The 19,667-nt window shown below is 45.8% G+C and overlaps 1 protein-coding gene across 2 annotated transcripts in view; it reads right to left on the reverse strand.

Annotated features, from left to right (window-relative positions):
- LOC147016305 (transportin-1) overlaps positions 1-19,667 on the reverse strand; it is a 44,573-nt gene that overhangs the window by 4,871 nt on the left and 20,035 nt on the right. For both annotated transcript variants that reach the window (XM_085844915.1, XM_085844916.1), the window contains exons 14-20: positions 18,618-18,704; positions 12,062-12,169; positions 11,779-11,937; positions 3,685-3,772; positions 3,471-3,569; positions 3,133-3,228; positions 2,777-2,852 (exon numbers count right to left, since the gene is read on the reverse strand). In XM_085844915.1, coding sequence (XP_085701041.1) covers positions 2,777-2,852; positions 3,133-3,228; positions 3,471-3,569; positions 3,685-3,772; positions 11,779-11,937; positions 12,062-12,169; positions 18,618-18,704 — 713 coding nt within the window. The remainder of the gene's footprint in view (positions 1-2,776; positions 2,853-3,132; positions 3,229-3,470; positions 3,570-3,684; positions 3,773-11,778; positions 11,938-12,061; positions 12,170-18,617; positions 18,705-19,667) is intronic.

Here is a 19,667-nt window from a genome sequence, read left to right on the forward strand (position 1 = left end):
TGGTACATACGCACATGCACACGTAAATGTCATGTCAAGATACAGAAATCATGACTGGGAGCAGCACATGACGCAGTCACGACTGGCAGATGGTCACCATCAATCTAAACCGAGAAACCAAGGCCACCATCCTCGGTCACATCGTGTAAACAACGCTCCACCACGAGCACCATTTGAGACACCCGAGCAGGCTTGCCTCCACTCACGGCTGGTCGGCGTACGATGGCCACACAAAATAAACGTGGCCCTTCTTGGCATGCTCCTTTCGCCGTCTTTTCCCAGCATCCGCATTGCATTTCTGGTTTACACGTCAACCTACTTACTCGTACTTACTCTGATCGTGGCTTCCAGCAACCAAAATCTCGCCATTTCTTCCTATCCATCGCCAACTCTTCCATTTTTCACCTTCATCCCACTGGAAGCTTTCGGTTCTGCTCGGACAATCCTTCTCAGAGTTTCTCTTCTTCCTCCTCTCTTTGTTTTCCCTCTTTGTCTGGAAAAAAGCTAATTTTATCAAATTGTCCTCATCGTTCCTCGTGTCTTCGATTCTCTCTCTTTAATATCCTCATTCACATATTTTTGTCCTGTCCTTGCTTCTTCATTCCAGATTCCTTCTTCCCAGAAAACATTTAAAATTCTCCCAAAACACCTCTGCTGAAATCCTATAAGTTTGCTCCCTATCTTTTTTGGTTCTCTTCAAAAAACAAGTAGAAAAACACATAAAATGTCATGACCCGCATGGTTTCAGTAACTTTGCTGTACGGAATTAAATGGCGAGCCCGTATATATTTACAACTAAAATGGCTGTCAGTCTACCAGTCGGCCATCTTTGATCAGATCGCAGAATAAAGTGAGGTGCACGTGTACGCAGTCATGTACTGTGCTTGTGCCGAGTTTGAACAAAATCGGACCATGCATGTCTGAGAAATGCTTGGTGACACGTTTAAGTAACAAAATGACTGCCAGCCGGCCATCTTGGATCCGATCTCGAAACAAAAACAAAAAAGACGTGCATACGCAAGCCATCTTTCGTTATCTGTGTGCCAAGTTTGAACGTCGGTCAATGCATGTCCGAGAAATGGTCGAGAACGCGTTCAACGTCGGGTATTTTACAGCTAACATGGCCGCCAGTTGGCCATCCTTGATCGCATCGCGAAACAAAATGATGTCCAAACCATCATGTGTTGCCTTCGTGCCAAGTACGAATGAAATTGGTCCATACATGTCCGAGATATGGTTGTGGACGCACACACAGACACGAAAATCAAATCAACCAACCAAATTTATAAGCCCCCCCATTCTGAACTAATCCACCCCATACCCCCCCCCATCCAAACCTTCAAATTCCCTGCTTTCCTTCCTGAAAGTCCCTGTCGTGTCCATCTTGTTTACCCCGTGTACCCCGCCCAATCCCTCTCCCTTCCACAGATCTCCTGATGTCCCTGTTCCCCACTGTTTTGTGCTTTCCTCTCCCACCCCTCTTGTCTCTTGCTCCCCTTGTTATATGTTCTGTGTGTTCGCTCTTATACGAGCCTCGATGTATCCATAAAATAAAATAAAATTCAAAAAAAAAAACAACAAACCTTATTGCTTGTCCATACTTTGTCGATACCATAGCGATATTTGAGAAGGTCATTCACTACTTGGGCTACTATCTCCATCCATATCTGGAATATCGTCCTCACATTGCAACCTCCTCCAGACTTGGAATTTTGGGGAGCGATCAGAGAGGTCTTCAGTCTGATGACTTCCTCATGTATGGCTTTCATGACCAGACGTCATAACCAAATCAAACAGAAGACCAAATACTGCAGTGGTGTAATCAGGGGTAACCCCAATAAGCAGAGAGCAAAGATGGAGACATCAGGAGGAGCCTGGATGGGATTCGGGTTTCAGCCGCCACTCCACTACCCTCAAACCCGTCCAGGCGTTTGTTGAGGTTTAATTTCAGCACATGTTAACCAATCCATTATTTTGATGGCTGCTTATTCGTCAACAAAATCCGCACAATGTTGCCTATTCCAATCTATTTCCTCTCCCTCTTCTCCACCTTCCTCCCAACACACGATCTCCTTGTCCCGTTTTCACCATTTCACCCTCACTCCCCCCTTTCATCTTCCATACATAATGTCAATGAGCAACATGTTTTACAAACCCGACATCATACAATAAAATCATGGACAACATGATGGAAGTATCACAAGACATTTATGAACAATCATTAACGGCCTTGTCAAGCTAAAATGCTATTCTGAAAAATAATAATAATTATAATAATAATAATCATCGAAATAGCATTCACAAAACTAACCACGTGAAATGACAATCCGAGTCCCACGCAACCAGTGGTTAAAAAGTCAAGCCCAAATATAACTGTGCCATTTATATTCCCACCCCTCCCCTCTCGCCTGCGCTGTGCCCCCCCCCCCCACGTTAATGAGAGTAACAAATGAAAAGTCTTCAGCATGTTGAGATAAATTTATGCAAATGTTTTCCCACAGCTCTCATCAACATGTCACCGTGTCCATGTAAACCAAACGCTCAAAGCAGAGCGACAGGTTTTCATCGGGGTACGATCAATCACGGACGTTCATCCTTTCTTGCTGACACCGCACCATGCTTACTTTAACCAGGAGGCACAAAGGACAAGACCCGAGTAGGAAGCCTGATGAAAATTTGGTGCACATTATGAAAAGCCAAATGTCACAACACACCTGGCGCTAACATAAAAGGTGTGACCACCGGCATTCGAAACGGGATGACGCGACTGACATACCAAGGACGGATAAACTGTTGTAAGATTGGAGCGACTTCCTGCGGACAAACGAAGCCCAAGCGACCGATGGTGATGGCTGGAGAAAGAGTGAGGGAAGGAAGTTGGAGGAGAGAGAGAAAATAAACAAACAAAACAAATAAATAAACAACTTGATTTGATGTGATTTCTGTGAAATTACTGGATCATTTACAAAGCTCTCAATGCAAAAGGCAGAGTGAAGAAGGTTAAGTGCTCCGTGCTGTGGATATCACATCATCGTTTAACAAAACGGTTCCGAGACAAAGGACTGGCCACGTCCAAAACCAAGGTCACCAGGTTAACGTGAAGAGGCATTTAATACGTCACCGATAGGCTACCTGTATTTTCTAAAAGAGTTTTGGGTGTGTTGGCTCGGTTAATTATATCCACCAAATGATTCAACACCATCGGTACGTAGACTTGCATTTCCGTTCCTGAGTGGCGAGAAAAAAAAAAAAATCACAGAAGAGGTTAAACAAGGATGTGAATGAAATTAATAACAATATATATATAAATAATAAAAGAGTGAAACAAGAACAGAGGAGAACAAAAAGATTCACTCCTCAAAGTGTTCAGTACACTCACTGCACACAACACACGGACAATCACACTACACTCGCCACCGCAACCATTCGATCATTCCCAAACCAAATTCACTCCGCTCCACTCCTCTCACCCATTTGAATGCTTATTTCTCCAATTGCCCAGATGGCGTTGTTACAAACCGAGATGAGTTCTGGATTCAGGTTTACACCGAGAACGGGCATGAAGTCGGCTAGGGGGGGACACCGAGGGAAGAGTGGGGAGAGAGAAAGAGACAACGAGGGAGTTGAGTACGACACGGCGCAGTACAAACAATGGATGATGTGCTGAACATGACGAAAACTTACAGATACAAGGCTTGACATGCTGAAAGCAGGCCTTGGTAAGATCCCCCAGCAGTGCAAAGGAGCTCTGTCTCACTTCGGGCATTTTGTCCTGAAATGAAACGTTCTCCAAGTTTTACTCATCTCTTTGTCCGTAGATATCCTTGCAGCAGTTATTGACTATTACTGAGAAAGGAAAGAACACAACTGTGAAAAACTTTCTGGCAGCATTATCACGCGCGTCGATCAGCACACGGGAGAGCTTTTCCGTGCAGTAAATCGGTGGCAAGTCGATTGGGAGAGAAGCAGGACTCAGACGTCCTTTATATATTTATCTTCACGAGAAAAATAAGCATGATGAAAAAGTTCCAAGTCATATAAATCGACAAATTGTACTTTTATATAACTTGGAAAAGGAAATCTCGACTGGAGGTGGCTGATAGGCCCATCGTATGGCTGTCCACATTCACGACCCCGAACCCAAGCTAATCACCCGGTCCACAAGCATACATCAACCGCAAGCACACCACAAACCACTCAATGGGATGGGGAGAGCATGGCAGAAGAGGAACATCATCTGTATCGTTTTGGAGACGATCTTTCAATCCGACTCGTCTTGCTTTTCTCCCAAGACGATTTTGTCTTTTCTTGAAACTTCCCAAATGTATTTGAGGTAACGATCAAATTGTCGCCGTAGTCCAAATCCTGTAGAACAGCGTTGGTCATCCGCTCGATACTCGTTTCCTTTAGCATGAGCCAGTCCAGTGTGGGCTTCTTCACACGTGTCCACACTGCAAATCGTGGTGACCGTTTCATATAAGGAATTACACCGCAGGTGAGGCCTTCATGGAAGACTCTAATCATTTTTCAGGTAATTCAAACATCTTTAAAAGTTTCCATAGCGAACACAATCAAAAGCTCTGACAAAATCGACATATAACGGGTTTTTCCATTCCACCGACTGTTCAGTTACTGTTCCAAGGACAAAATGCATTCACTTTCCGATGGTAATCCAGGGGCCTCCGTCTGGCCATCTCCCAGGAAGATGCCTGGCTCATCCCCATCTCCAGATGACAACAAACCTGCTGCAACCATGAGGCACGTGGTCGGCCCATTGGCCTCCTCCACTCACAAGGTTCCCTCGCTGAGAGAATCTGGTGAGCAGGATCAGCGTCAAGAAAACGAGCCAAAGTCCATGCAGCCGCAGCTGACGCTCACATACTACACAGGTAACAAATCTCATCCGAGTCTCTCTCACCAACCGCTCGTTGGACATAAAGTCTGACCAGTGACAGCCAAGAATTCTCCGAAGAGACCTGGTACCGAAGGAGTTAGGTCACAGTCTCAGATCGCTGGTCAGAGTCCAAGTCTCACAACCGTAGAGCAAGACTCGAAGTACCAACGAATGAAAGACTCGAACTTTCGTCCGACTGCATAGGTACCGTCAGCACCATAAGCCATGATCCAGTGAATCTATGACTTCCCAGACATGACCCATGACAGAGTTCTATTGACCTCTGGCTCACAACATGCGAAGACATGAATATCACTGCCAAGGGAAGTGAATCTCTCCGTGACCTCAACGTCCTCACCACAAACAGGTACAGACAAGATAGCAACATCTAAGATGTCATCGAAAGCAGCGATCTTAATTTTGACCCAGGAAACCCGTAATCCCAGCATTTCCGACTCCTCATTCAGCACATAGAAGTGGCCCCATCAGGATATCCAGTCTCTGCAAGGATGACTGCATCATCTGCGAAATCAAGGTGAAAGATCTTGGCATTCCCAAACGATGCACCGCAGCTTGATCTCTCCAACATCCTCCCCGGAATCCAGCCCACACAAGTGCTGAAAAGTGTGGGGGCCAGTAGACACCCCTGACGAACTCCAGTAACAACTGGAAATAAGTCAGAGATGGTACCACCACATCTCACAGCACTCGCAGTACACCCGGAGTAGAGTTCAGACATCAGATCGATCAGTTTTGGTGGCACCCCACGAAGACCACAAATACTCCAGAGGGCATCCCAATTCACTGAATCAAACGCTTTACAGAGATCAACATCGGCTACAAGCAGCCCCTGCCGAAACTCTCGTCTGCGTTCAGTGATGACCCAAAGAGCAAGGATGCGGTCAATTGTTGACCTCTTTTGTGTAAAGCCTGACTGCTCTGGACGCTGGTGCTCTAGCACAATGATTCTCAACTTGGGGGTCGCAAGATTGTTTTCGGGGTCGCGGGAAGGTTGTCAAAACAAATAAATATATAATCAAGAAATTCATAAATATTTTTTGAATATGATTTTTCAATTAAATCTCCCATACCAATGTTATAATGTAGTCATGAGCAGCGAGGAGAGGAGAGGAGAGGAGAGGAGAGGGTGCTGAAAGTCAATGTTAGCGCAAGCTAACTACTGCAAGGTGGCTGAATATGGATCGGTGGCTTGTCAAAAAACGTCTGCCAGCTCAAGATGCGGACCAAGACGACACATGTGAAGGTGGGCCAACTGTTACAAGTTCAACTGAAAAAACGTAAGGCGCCGGCGGCAGATTTGGCCTCCAACAAGCGTCGGAAATATCAGACTGACGTTCTGCAGTACGGATTCACATGCCTAGGCAAAAATGAAGTGGAATTTCCACAGTTTGGTGTGTGTTCAGAAGTGCTTGCTCATGAAAGCTTGAAACCAGTGAAATTGAAGAGATATTTACAAACCAAACACCCATCGTACATTGACAAACCATTAGATTTTTTTCGTCGAAAGGAGGGAGAACTAGAGCCAAAAGACGACTGTACGTGAGCACTCTACAATCCCTGTCAAAGCCCTGTTGGCTTCATATGAAGTGGCATACCTGGTTGCTCAATCCAAAAAGCCCCATACTATTGCAGAGAGCCTGATCCGCCCAGCAGCGATTGCAATGACCAGAGCTATGCATGGTGAAAAAATAGCTAGCACACTTGAGACTATTCCACCGTCTAATGACGCAATGGCGAGGCGCATTGGTGAAATGGCCAACGACATGAAAGAGCAGCTCATTGACCGAGTGAAGAAAAGTGGAAGATTTTCCCTCCAAATTGACGAAACAACAGGTGTTTCCAGTGATGCACAGTTACTTGTTTTTGCAAGATACAGCTACGAGGGGAAAATGTACGAGGATATGTTGTTTTGCTCGACACTTGAAGGAACTTGCACTGGTCGTGACATTTTTAACAAACTGGACAGTAAAATGCGCGAGGAGGGGCTAAGTTGGGAAAATCGCATCTCTGTGTGTACAGATGGAGCTGGTGCCATGCAGGGGACAAGAAGGGAACAAAGCTCAAGTTTTGCAAGTGGCGCCGCATGTCAAATTCACTCATTGCATTATTCACAGAGAGGCCCTCGCCAGCAAGAACCTCGAGCCACAACTCCGCAATGTTCTCCAAACAGCAATTAAAGTGGTGAATATCATCAAATCCCATCCCGTGAATACCAGACTGCCACACTCTGCCAGGAAATGGGATTGGAATACGAATCTCTATTACTTCACACAGAGGTCAGATGGCTATCACGGGGGAAAGTTTTAACCAGACTGTTTGAACTGCGTGAGGAGGTTCGCATTTTCCTCTCGGATTGCGGCTCCCCCCTCGCTGACCACCTGACCGACCCCACATGGGTTACTGGCCGTGCATATCTGACAGGCATATTTGATAAACTGAACAGTCTAAACTTGTCTCTCCAAAGCCCAAACACCAATGTCCTCACGCTTTCTGACAAGGTTACTGTGTTTACTAAGAAGCTTCAGCGGTGAGCAGCGCGAGTCGAAGAAGGCAGTGTGGAAATGTTCCCTGAGCTCGAGGACTTCATGGAAAAAATTGACATAAGCATCCAAACAATAAAAGGACTTATTGCTACTCACCTCAGAAGCCTGATTGGCCACTTCAATCGGTACTTCCCAAAAGACGACACCCAGAGAGAAACGACTGGATACACCAGCCTTTCATCACCTCATCTGCCCGACACCTGTCATCGGAGCTTGAGGATGCGCTCTTGGACCTCTCCTCTGACCGCACATTAAAGACCGCTTTTGCCTCATCCACACCGGAGGAATTCTGGCTGTCAGTGGCCGCAGAATACCCAGGACTATCAAAGGCTGCAATTGATATACTTATTCCATTTGGATCTACATACCTTTGTGAGAAGACCTTTTCCTCACTGACATTTATCAAGAACAAATACAGATCACGGCTCATTAGAGTTGAGGATGATCTTCGTGTTGCAGTCTCCAGCTTAAAACCAAGAATACAGCTGCTTTGTTCACAGAAACAGGCCCAGTCATCCCACTAAAATGAGTAAGTGAATACTATCTGACAATACAAGCCTGAGCCTTTACAGATGTAACTGTTAAAAAAAAAAAGAATTATTGTGTGTTATTGTGTTCAATTATTGTGAGTCAGTATTATATGAATTATTGTGTTCAATCTGGAAAAAAAATGAAAATGAAAACCCATTGAGAATCGTTGTTATAAAGGGGAAAATGCAAAATGAGATGAATGATAATAGGCTACAAGCCGACAACAGGCATAACTGTTATAAGAACTGTGAGTGAACTGAGAATGATAAGCCTGTAGGGACACTGAGAGGTATTTGCACTGTGCTTAAAGCTGTTTTGCAGGCCCAGCTGTATGAGAATGAATGATAATAGCCTCTTGCCATCAGCTTGTAAAGCAGTCCTGTCGCCTCCTTCACAATGAGTTGTGCTGTCGGATCTTGAATAAAATTTAAAACTGTACTTAAAACCAAATTGATTTCGTTTTTGTTTTGTTTTTTTGTATATTTTTGGTCATTAATGCAAGGTTTGTGTACGTCTGGCAGCTGTCATGTGTGATAGTAACCTCTGTCTGCAGCAGAGGGTCGCTCAATCTTCCAGTCTATGTCCCGTGCATAAATAGGCTACATACCGCTCTTTGCAATTACAGAAGCCTTTTTTTATGAATGTGGCTGGCTGTTTTTACTGTGTTATACATCAGAGTGTAAATAATTAATTTGTGATGCCAGTTTCGTTTAGTTCTGGTTAGTTTTAACAGCTGGTAGTACCTAGGCGTGGACCAATGTGCTCCAGGCACTGTGGATTTTTTTTATGCGCTCCGTGACGTCACTGCAGTGTGTTTCAAGTGCGAGTCAGGAGGGGGGTCGCGAACCCCAACTTAAATTTTTTGGGGGGTCGCGGCTCCAAAAGGTTGAGAACCACTGCTCTAGCAGATGGTGGCGAACCGTCTCGAGAATTATCCAAGCCAAGACCTTTCGCGGCACTAAGAGCAGCGTCACCCCTCGGTAGTTGTTGCAGTCCTGGCAATCACCCTTCCCTTTCCAGAGAGGGGCAACAAGGCCTCTCTTTCAGTGCAACAGCATGAGTACAGCATCTCCACCAGCCTTGAGAAGTTCAGCATGGATGCCACAGATCCCTGGAGCTCTACCCCATTTCAGCCGGTTCACCGCAGCCTGTGTTTCCACAAATGAAAGTGGACCACAGTTGGTTGGAGGGTCAGCAATAGGGGTAGTAACACCCCGACATCCAACTCGACAGATGATGAATCAGCCTGGTACAGCTGCTCAAAGTAACCGGCCCAGTGGGCCTTCACTTCGGACTCCTCTGTCAACAGCCGACCACCCTCCACTCTGACTGTGGTACACCGTGGGATGGGCTTGAAGGAACGCAATGCACGAATCCCCCTGTAAGCAGGATGAGAATCACTTGACCACAGATGATGCTCTACCCCCTCACAGATTCCTCGCACATAGACTTTGTCTACCCTGAGCGCATGTACAATTTTATGCCTCAGCTCCCTGAACAGCTCAGCTCTGCCATTCAGCCTGACCCTGTGACTCTGGTCAGTGGTATTCAGTGTCCCTTGAGAGACAAAATTCTTCTCCACCCTACAGTGAGTTCCAAGACATCCACCGGCAACATCAAGGACGGTGCTCTTGAAGGCACTCCACAACTCTTCAGGATCCCCCAAAGCACCCACACACCCCCCCCAAATCCCCACTCAGCCTGTGCGCAAACTCCTCAGCTACCCTCTCATCCTTGAGCTTGCCAACATCCAGCCTAGGCTAGGATGGTACCATTCTCCTGGATTTAAGCTGAAACTTAAGAGTTGCTACAACCTGCCTGTGGTCAGTATTGAGGAACTGGGCACTCCGGTAGACCCAGCAGTTCTGTATCATCCTCCATCGACCATCAACGAGCACATGGTCAATCTCCTTTGCCACACCGCCAGGGTTGGAATACCAAGTCCAGCGATGAGCTTGTGGGCGCTGAAACCATGAACCGGCCACCCGAAGTCCATCACTTCTTGTAATGTCAAGGAACTTGGTGCTATTCAGGTTCATAGTTCCTGACCCATGGGGACCAACACACATCTCATAACCATCCCTATCAGTTCCAGTCAATGGATTGAAATCCCCCAAGACTAGAAGTGTATCTCGTCTGGGGCACTGATCAACCACAGACTCGATCGTGGCATACAATGCATCCTTCACGGTGAGATCACTCGCCTCAGTCGGAGCATAAACAGAGACCAGGGAAATGACACCCAAGGAGTGACGAATCCTTAGTCTCATAATACGCTCGTTGACCGGTGTTACCTCAATTGTCACTGGAGTCAGCTTATTGGACATAGCTATAGCAACTCCTTGGGCATGGTAACCATCAGAGTGACCAGACCAATAGTAGGTGTAACCACCCTCCATGATCTCGCCCCAATCCAGTCTCCGAACCTCAGAGAGAGCTGCAATACCGATGTCCAAACGCTTGAGCTCAGATAACAGAGACAGGTGATCATCCTCTCTTAGGGATAGGACATTCCAAGCACCCACCTGAAGGGACCACGTCAGCTTAACCGAAGGAGACCGCCGTCTGGTGGACGACACCTCAGCATAACCCCGACACACTCGACTGCAATCTGACCCGGGAAGGTTACCCCATGGTTTCCCTCCTGTCATCAAAGATTGGGGGTCCCGAAGGCTTTGCCCCAATCCATTCATCCGATGAGCTGCCCTGCAAAGGGAAGCTGCACAGGAGGTACTCCCACGGAGTGGGTCTTCATATTGTTTTATGCTTTTGGAATGTTTTGTGGAATGAAGGGTTTTACAGTGGCCGGAGTTCAAATCCTGCCACCAACCTCCAAATGAAAAGTAACCCAACTGCAGGACGACGTCCGCAGACACAGTTGGGCACGAGATATTGATGGCTGTTGGCTCACAGGAAGCTACTCCATCCTTTGACAGGTTTTGTTTTTAATTCTGCTACTTGTCCACATCCATGCACCTTCCTCACCAGGAATGCTCGTGGGAGAGACACTTTAGTCGCCGATAACCCGACCATGAAACAGGTTAGTACACGTTTACATGGTACCTGTAGCAAGTCACAGATCTCATCTGGCCTGACGTGACTCCCATCACCCCACCCCTGACTTACGTCTCACCCTCTCCACTATCTGTAATCCATTAAATTTGTGCTTATTCAGCTTAAAAGCAAATGCTCTTCACAAAAATCACAGTTCAAGTCACTCATTTAGATCCTCATCATGCTCTCGCAAATACACTTGACTCCCACGCTCGGAACTCCCCAGGCACAAAGATCAACCTCCGCTCACATGGCCGATCCACTCCACCATACGGTGGGCCGAAGCCCGTTGTGTTTCACAAGTCAAATATTAAACATTCACGTAACTGCCTTGTGTCGCATATGTCCGTCTGTATGCATGTGCGTGCAAGTGTGCGTGTGTGTGGGGGGGAGGGGGGGGGATGGAGAGGAATCTCTACGATGAGCCTTAAATCATGTAAATGAAAAGAATTTTTAAAAAATTAAAAGGCCCGATTGCCGTTCATGTTGCATTAATCATTGAATGCGAATCTTGGAAACGATTCAAAAGTTCAGCAAGTGTGGAATCCAGACACGGAAAAGTATCATGCCCGTAAAACTACGTGTGCAAAATAAAGAGTACAATGTCAACCAAGTTTTATTCCTGAAAAAACTACGTTTCTTTAGCCCAACTTACATGCACCTGAAGATGAAAAATAATTACGTTTCCTGAAATGTAGGTATCGTATGAATATCGTGCGTGCCAAAGTCTCTCACCTGCATGCACTGGTACATTAGAGATAGCACAGGGCTATGTGCCACGAGCCCCTCCACATGGGGTCCTAGGCCTTCTGCTAATCCACTTAGGAGGTCTAACGCAACTATCATAAAGTCCTTGTCCGGAGCCTCGCTCTCCTCTGGCTGGGACTGATGAAGCTGAAAAGGAATAGGGGAGGCAAAGATGAAAGGAAAAGGTGGTGGTGAGATCTTCTGAGATTTAAAAAAGGACTGAACTCTGTGCATCAACATCTTTGTGAAATGAGAAAGGAAACATAATTACCGTGGCCTGGTTGAGCGTTTTCTGAACAAGGTTGACACATCTCTGATAAACCGGCTCACAGTACGGCAAGAAACCCGACTGTAAAGCAGTGGCTACGGAGGAAAGGCACTGGGGGCACAGAAACTTCCTCGGTTACACTGCGGTCACGCTGCCAACATCCAAACACTTTGAAAGCACGGACACAAAACAACACTTGGCTGTAAGAACAGTTATGAGCACTACTATTCAATCAAAACAGCAGGACTGGGCTCCAAGGTAACGACGAAACAGTTGCACATATCACTGGAGCGTACACCTTGTCACACATTTGCACCCGGACATTTTTAGCAGAGTGTAACGAGAAAAGGTCATCAGACGGGGAGTGCGGGATATTCCTTGCACAAGGACAAGAGCACTAGGCCATCATGTGCATCAGCACCTCATGGCTGAAGAAAAATCCCCACGTACTGTCATTTAAAATCGTTACGATATCTATAGCGGTGAAAGGCGAGGCACGGAGGGGATGTCCACACCGATACATTATACGTGTTATACAAGTCTACGCTGATACAGCCTGTGCTATACATCAACGTGCAGATCCCTTCCCTCTGTTGGACCACTGAACTGAAACTATGGCATTAAAAACAAATGCATCAAAAAGCAATTATAACAACACAACGTTTTTGGCAATTATCAATCTCTTCCATAACACCAGGCCATTTGTCCATAACTTTTCAAGAGATCACGCTATGTGTCATTTTTGGCCTCGTTACTCAATTGTGAAAAAACACTTCGAAATCCTCATATCCGGATCCACATCCTCATGAAAATATAATCAATTCATCCTTGTCCAACATGCAACCTGCCCACCAAGCTTCGTACGAATCCGTGCACGACTTTTTGAGATACCATGCTCACAGACAAAGACCGACGGGTGAAAACAACCTCCGTTCCACCTTCGGTTAATTACAATAAAGTAATTATTTTTTTTATTTTGGGTTGTAAATAAATCAGATATTCTCCTTGGGAAATTACAAATTTCGTACCCTCAGTCAAGTATCCTGTGTCAGAGTGGTGACCCGTCCACGATCATAACCCAGAGGCAACAAAACTGCCTCGGCAGCCTCATGCGAAAAACGGTGCGAGGATGATAAATAAACAAAATGATCAACAAACAATTAATATCGAGGCAGGAAATTTAGCCGAGGCATCAGCACACAAGGTCCTACGTTTTCAGACATACTGTGGGATGCTCAATGTCCCTAACTTGAACGCAGAGGAGGCAGCTGGGTTTTTTGTTGCAATCTTAAGCAGCGAGTGCTCCTGATGCAGCCCTTTATGCAGACACTGCTCGAGGATAACGATCGGCATTCCATCCCACCGAGAACTAAATCGATGAACAAGTAGCTAAAGCAAGTGCTCTACGAGATGAGCTTGAACATCTATCCCGCCTTTGCTCGGTCTGAGGAACCCTTCTGTCGACGTCTTCCATCGAAGCACTAAGTGGGTTCAACTCTGATAAACATTCGACATGCGATGTGATCGTCCGTTTTTGAGATGGTAACCAGTAGGCAATGCCCATACACCGATTGAGGCAATAAAATGACACTAGACAACTGAAAATACTTATCTTGTCGTCACGATACAACCGCGGCGAAGGCTCAAAATACCTAAGTCACAAAAAAGAAACAACAAAAAGGATACAACTCGGCCCCAAAAAAAGAAAAAACGATGTTGGGTTTCCGGTAACATGCTGCTCAATGAATGGGGGAGGGAGGTAGGTCGGTAGATGGGGATATTTTTTGGTTTTTGGACGTGTTTAAAGGGAAGCTGAACAGCATTTCAGACTCTAGATCTTTCCAAACAGTACGTGTATGTTGATAGTTGAAAAGATATAGGATCAGGAACTATAACATGTCCATCGTGAGATACCCAGTTATGGGTAAAACGGTATCGTGTACACAAGTCAGAGGATTAAATGACACCAATTTAGTATCTCTGTAAGGTTTCCTTTAAACAGTGAAATACCACCCCCCCCTCTTCCTTTCCCCACTATATGCACGGTTAACCCCTCCCCCAGCTATCTACAGTACCGTATATTCACGGCACACACAAAACTGCGATAATGATAAGATCTTGCAATTTTTCTTACTTTGTAACAAAGCTGGATTAAAATAAGTTTTTTTTTTAAGAAACTCAGTTCTGTGTTTTAAAATATTCACAACCAATATCTACACTTCCTTTTTTGATTTTAGACCTATGTTCACAATAAGGTTGTTCTTCGTCTTCTTCCACAACAAACCTTTTCATCGATTTTTTGGTGGTGGCCGTTTTTCGCCAGACATAAGGGTGTCAAATGCAGAGCTCATGGGGTCTGACATCTTGTGTGTCTTGGTGACCACACCGGCACTTTAAGTGAACAAAACGAAACACCGAACGTCTGCACGGCAGCCATGACTTCTGTCAACGTCGGGAATATCTATCCAGAGTCCATTTTCCGAATTTGAACAAGACACCATCGATGTGTCCCAGGTGGGTTGTGCAATGTTTATAAAAATGTCGATAAAACTTTGACCCCTTAACCGAAATAAATAGCCGCTGATTTTCTCTGTCGAGACCACAGCGGTCAACAATCGCACAGAGTAATGTCATGCGCAACAGACACAAAATGGCCGCCCGGAAGTCGATCCTCGCCAAAACATTAAAAAAAAAAAACCTTACTATAATTCACCAAATGTCCGTCCGTCCCTCTGTCTGTTCCCAGGTACCGCAAAAATGGCTGAACTGATCGCAACCATTTTTTGGGTGTGTAATCCTGGGACCCCTTGGAATAAAATGGGCATAAATGTAATAACATGACCCCCTTGACGGCCCCGTCGGGAGCGGGTGCTTCTAGTAACAATAATTGGGTCAGCAGGAATTATTGCGGTAGGTCGGGTTAGGCCTTAGTTATTTTATAACTTGGTTTACGCAGTTCTTCAGCTAAAATGGAGGGTCGGTCGAAATATATATATATATATATATATATATATATATATATATATATATATATATATATATATATATATATATATATATATATATATATATATTGTTGTGGTTACCAGATTCGCAAACCACCATTCAGGTCCCTTAGGTGAGGTATCTCGGTAAGTACATGTGTAGTTAGGTCCAAACCCGTTGTCTAGTGGGAATACATGTCATTTATGCGAGCTGCGACTCTTCAGGATAGCCGTTTTTCTTTTACTATCTTTATTTTGGACCAACCGCCATGATTACCACCACAACCACAACATCAACCACCAACCACAACATCAACCACCAACCACAACACCGCTTCACCACAACCGCCACGACCTTCCCGTCACACCTCGCCACCGTAGCATCGCCACCGTTCTTGCCCCGCTGTGGGTACCGGTGTTGGACTCGTGCAGGGTGCGCGTCGAACAGCGTGTGCAAAATCACGGATTTTGTGCTTCAAAAACGGATCAAAAACGACACACGCCCACTTTTTGCCGTCCAATCGGTGAGCGAGGGGCGATTTGGCCCCGCCTCCAGAACGATCGATATATGCAAATTTGTGGATCAAAAAGCCTTCACGCCCACTTTTTCTCGGGCCAATGGGGAGCGAGGTGAAAGGTCAAAGGGAGGGGGTCAAAGGCGAAGCTACGGGGGGATAAAAAAACCGTGTTCGTCAGTCAGGAGAGTCGGAACGGAGGGGACGAGTGTGGAAGTCTGGAGCCCGAAGCCTGCAGTAGCTGGAGAAGCTGAAGAGAGTCGAACGAGGAGAGCCCAAAGAAGAGTCCAGGGTGGAGAGTCCAGAGGCGGAGAGGCGGCAGCGGCGAAGGCAGACGAGGGGGTGCTCGCGACGGTGCCGGGAGCTGCACGCCCGAGGAAGGCCGGCAGCGCGACCTGGCCGAGGTGGAGACGCACACCAGGGATAATAAAGATCCTCTATACCCCGAGCATCAGCAACCCCCTCCTGTTTCCCCCCGCGCTGAGATAGTGCGACCAAGGGGGCCCCGTTCCCACCCCCTACCAGACACCGTCCACGAGGCCCGCGGGTTGCGGCGCCATCGCCGCTCCGCGTCTCATCACCAGACGGGTAGGTGCGACCCGGTCTCGGCCTCAGGCCCGCCTCATCCTTGAGGGTATTTCTTTTCCTTGGTTTTGGGTATGTGTTGTCGGCGCCGTCTGTGAAGTAGAATTGTATAAGTGTTGCCGTGTGCTCGGTAGTCGGTATTAGCTCTGCATTGTTTTCGCTTTTACATTTGCTTTTTGTGTAAATGGAATTGTGTTTTTTCTGTGTGCATTTGGTGGAATTGTATTTGTGTGCTTCCCGTGTGCCGCGAATAAATGTGCTTTATTGTTGAACTGTTCTCCCGCTTCGCTTCGTCTTTTCCTCCATTGAATCCTCATCTTGCTTCACGTAAAGGGTTGGTAGTGGGCTGAATACGCCCGATAATTAATCGAACCGTCGAGGTCGACGATAACACCGCTCGGTTATTCTGATAGTACGGAACGGGTCGCTTAAGTGGCCCGTGTCCGAAGTCGACCTGCGGCGAGGTGCGATCGCCCGGTCTACCCTCCGCGTGGGTACTTAGGTAGGTCGAATTTGGCGAGCAACCCTATCCCACGCGGGGGCTGATTGGCTCGATCGCGGTGAGACCGAAAGGTCCACCCGTGACTGGTTCCCGGCGTTAGTCCGAGAGGGTCACGACTGGATTGTCCGTCCGGTGGGCGACGTGCCGCGATTCGAGTTACGTGGCCGTCAGCACGCCGGCGGGCGCGAATACCGCAACAATATATATATATATATATATATATATATATATATATATATATATATATATATATATATATATATATATATATATATATGTTCAATCTTTAGAAATTATATATTTTTATGATTTTTTTTCAGATGTTCCATGGAAAAGACAAGAGTTGGTGGGGGGAAAATAAATATAAATCCCAGACCAGGAGGATCTAAGAAAACATTGAAGATAAAAGACCATTCAAATGCAGGATGCCCATGTTCACTGTATCATCTGATGTGAAAAACAATAAAGAAGGATCAAAACTTGTTTTTACAATATAGTCTGGCATGTTTTTCTTATAGGAACCTGTTGGATCATCAAACAAATGGAAACAATGCTGAGAAAATTACCGTCCAAGTCGTGGATGTGTGCGTGCACACCAGTGCATAGTGCTGGATATGATTTTAAAAATGTGTCTACGAGGAGTCAACATGCTCAAAACGGTCAATCAGAGGCATAACCATCTCTTACTTTTCAGTGGGAATCTGATCGTACCGTCTCCCCATCCCTGTGAGCACATCAAAGGCTGATTTCTGGTCCGTTGAAGGCTGAATATCAGCATCTCGCAGGGAAACTTTGACGTACTTGGCACCAAAATCTTTCAATACGAACAGCGGTGTGCAACTTTCGATGGAAACAAAATCGGCACGATAGAGAGTAGCGTGCGAATCATCCCTGCTGCTGCACTGAATTGATGCAATAGTTGGGCCAGAATATTCTTCGTCAAGATGTTGCGTGATTAAATCACCAATACAGTCACTCCAATTTATACCGCTGAAATACTTCTTAACAATCACTTTCGCCCCAGAAACCACGGTCAATCTGAACCACGCTGGCCACTGCTCAGGCGCCATGACCAAAGACTACTGCGCAGTTTGGTTAAAGGTGACTCGGCATTTTGGTGCGCGCGCACAAAATTATATTTTGAAAATAAATGCCGACGTTTACATTTCGGGTTTTGAAACTTTTGCACCTTCGGAGGAAAATGTAGAAATATTCAAGGTCAGCTGCTATGCAATGACACCATTCACTAACTTTTACCATGCCCAGTAGAGAATATATAGCCTCCTGAAGGTAGGGCAGTTTTTGCAAACTTTGAAGTCACGTGACGCGAAAACTAAAGCGAAATTCGAAAATCCGTCCCAACCAAATTTAGATATTGTCCCATACATTCATGTGCCACAATCAAATTCAAGATCGCTTAAGAAATGTAGGCGTTAGATTCTGAAAATCGTCATTTTCGCATTTTTTGCCAACTTTGAAGTCACGTGACACGAAAACAAAAGCGAATATCGAAAATCCGGCCCGACCAAAATTGAGATATTGTCCCATAGATTCATTTGCTACAATCAAATTCAAGATCGCTTGAGAAATGGCGGAGGAGATAGAATTTGAAAATCATAATTTTTGCAACTTCAAAGGCCTCGTGACCTTGACCTTCGGTGACCTTGAAAGTCATACCATCGTGTACGTCTCATCGACCTCTATCAGGATCACTAATGACCAGATCTCCCGCTTCAACTTCATTGTTAACGGACGGACGGATCGAAGGACATCGACACCCATATTATTAGGTCATGCTCGAAGAGATGACCTAAAAAGGCTAAAAATGTGTTTTATATTTATATTTCATTTCGGCAAATATACCGTCGGCGGATCCGTAAACCAAGTGATAAAATAACTAAGGCCTTACCGGAAACTCAACATTTATTTTTTCGGCTCTATGGAGAGACGTGAAGAAACATACAATTTGTTACCTCGAGAAGTGGAAAAAGATCTTTATCTTCATCCTTTAACAGATTCCACTTCTGAATCAAAGGAGGCATCAACATCTGTATGAACTCCTGAAATGAGAGGAAGCAAGAGTTTCGCACATTAAAAGCACCTTTTAACCTTTAACCTTCTGCGGAGCAATGGCGAAAAAAACAATCAAACAAACCCCACATCTACCGAATATTAATTCCCAATGGGACATCTTTGAGTTGATAAATGCAAAAGAATGTCCTGGACACACCTGTGCATCACCACTCTCTCACCATCTCTTTCCACAAGGACTGACGATCAAACTGTCCAATCCAATTCTCTGGACGAACACTGGGAGAGGTGCAACCCTTGGAACACTTTGGCCTCACGATCTGCCGTAACCTTTCATGAGAGAATCTCCCACGATCAGGCTGAGTCGATGGGACTATCACCTTCACAGCACAGATAGGTCGGTGGTATCTCTATCTTCTAGCGCCTCCTTTCTGGTCTTGCACCCTCTGCTCTTTTCGTACTTTGTCCCCCCCCCAATCAGGTTTTTGCAAGATGCATGAGGTCCACTATCAACTCCCTTCTGGTGAAACTATCGAAATCCAGGATCAATGTTCACCTCCACCCATTAGCTTTTCTTTTTTCCCCCACCTGTGGAACCAACTTCCACATCCTCTGTGATCTCATTCTTCCATCCATGGCTTCAAGACAGCTGTTCACCACCATCTCAGATCATCCCCCATCCAGAACCATGCTTCCCCCATTACCCCACCCCCCCTTCCCACACCCCCATTGCCCACCTCTTTCCAAGTTTATGACTGTAACCTACCTTGTCCACCCCACGAGTCCTTTCCAAGCCCTCATTTTCCCAAATCTCCCTTTAATTTGTCCCTTAACCCTGATGTTGGTGTGTTGGTGTCCCCCCCTCCCTTCCCATCCGATCCTCTCCTCTCTTTCTATTATTCCTTATGTTATATTACATCCTGATATATTATATGTTCTGCACTTCTCCAAGAGCCTCCACTTTGTAAACCAAAAATTAATAAAAAAAAATA

Source organism: Eptatretus burgeri, chromosome 11, assembly GCF_056783735.1.
Source record: "Eptatretus burgeri isolate ZD-2024b chromosome 11, Ebu_testis_v1, whole genome shotgun sequence".
Taxonomy (NCBI): Eukaryota; Metazoa; Chordata; class Myxini; order Myxiniformes; family Myxinidae; genus Eptatretus; species Eptatretus burgeri.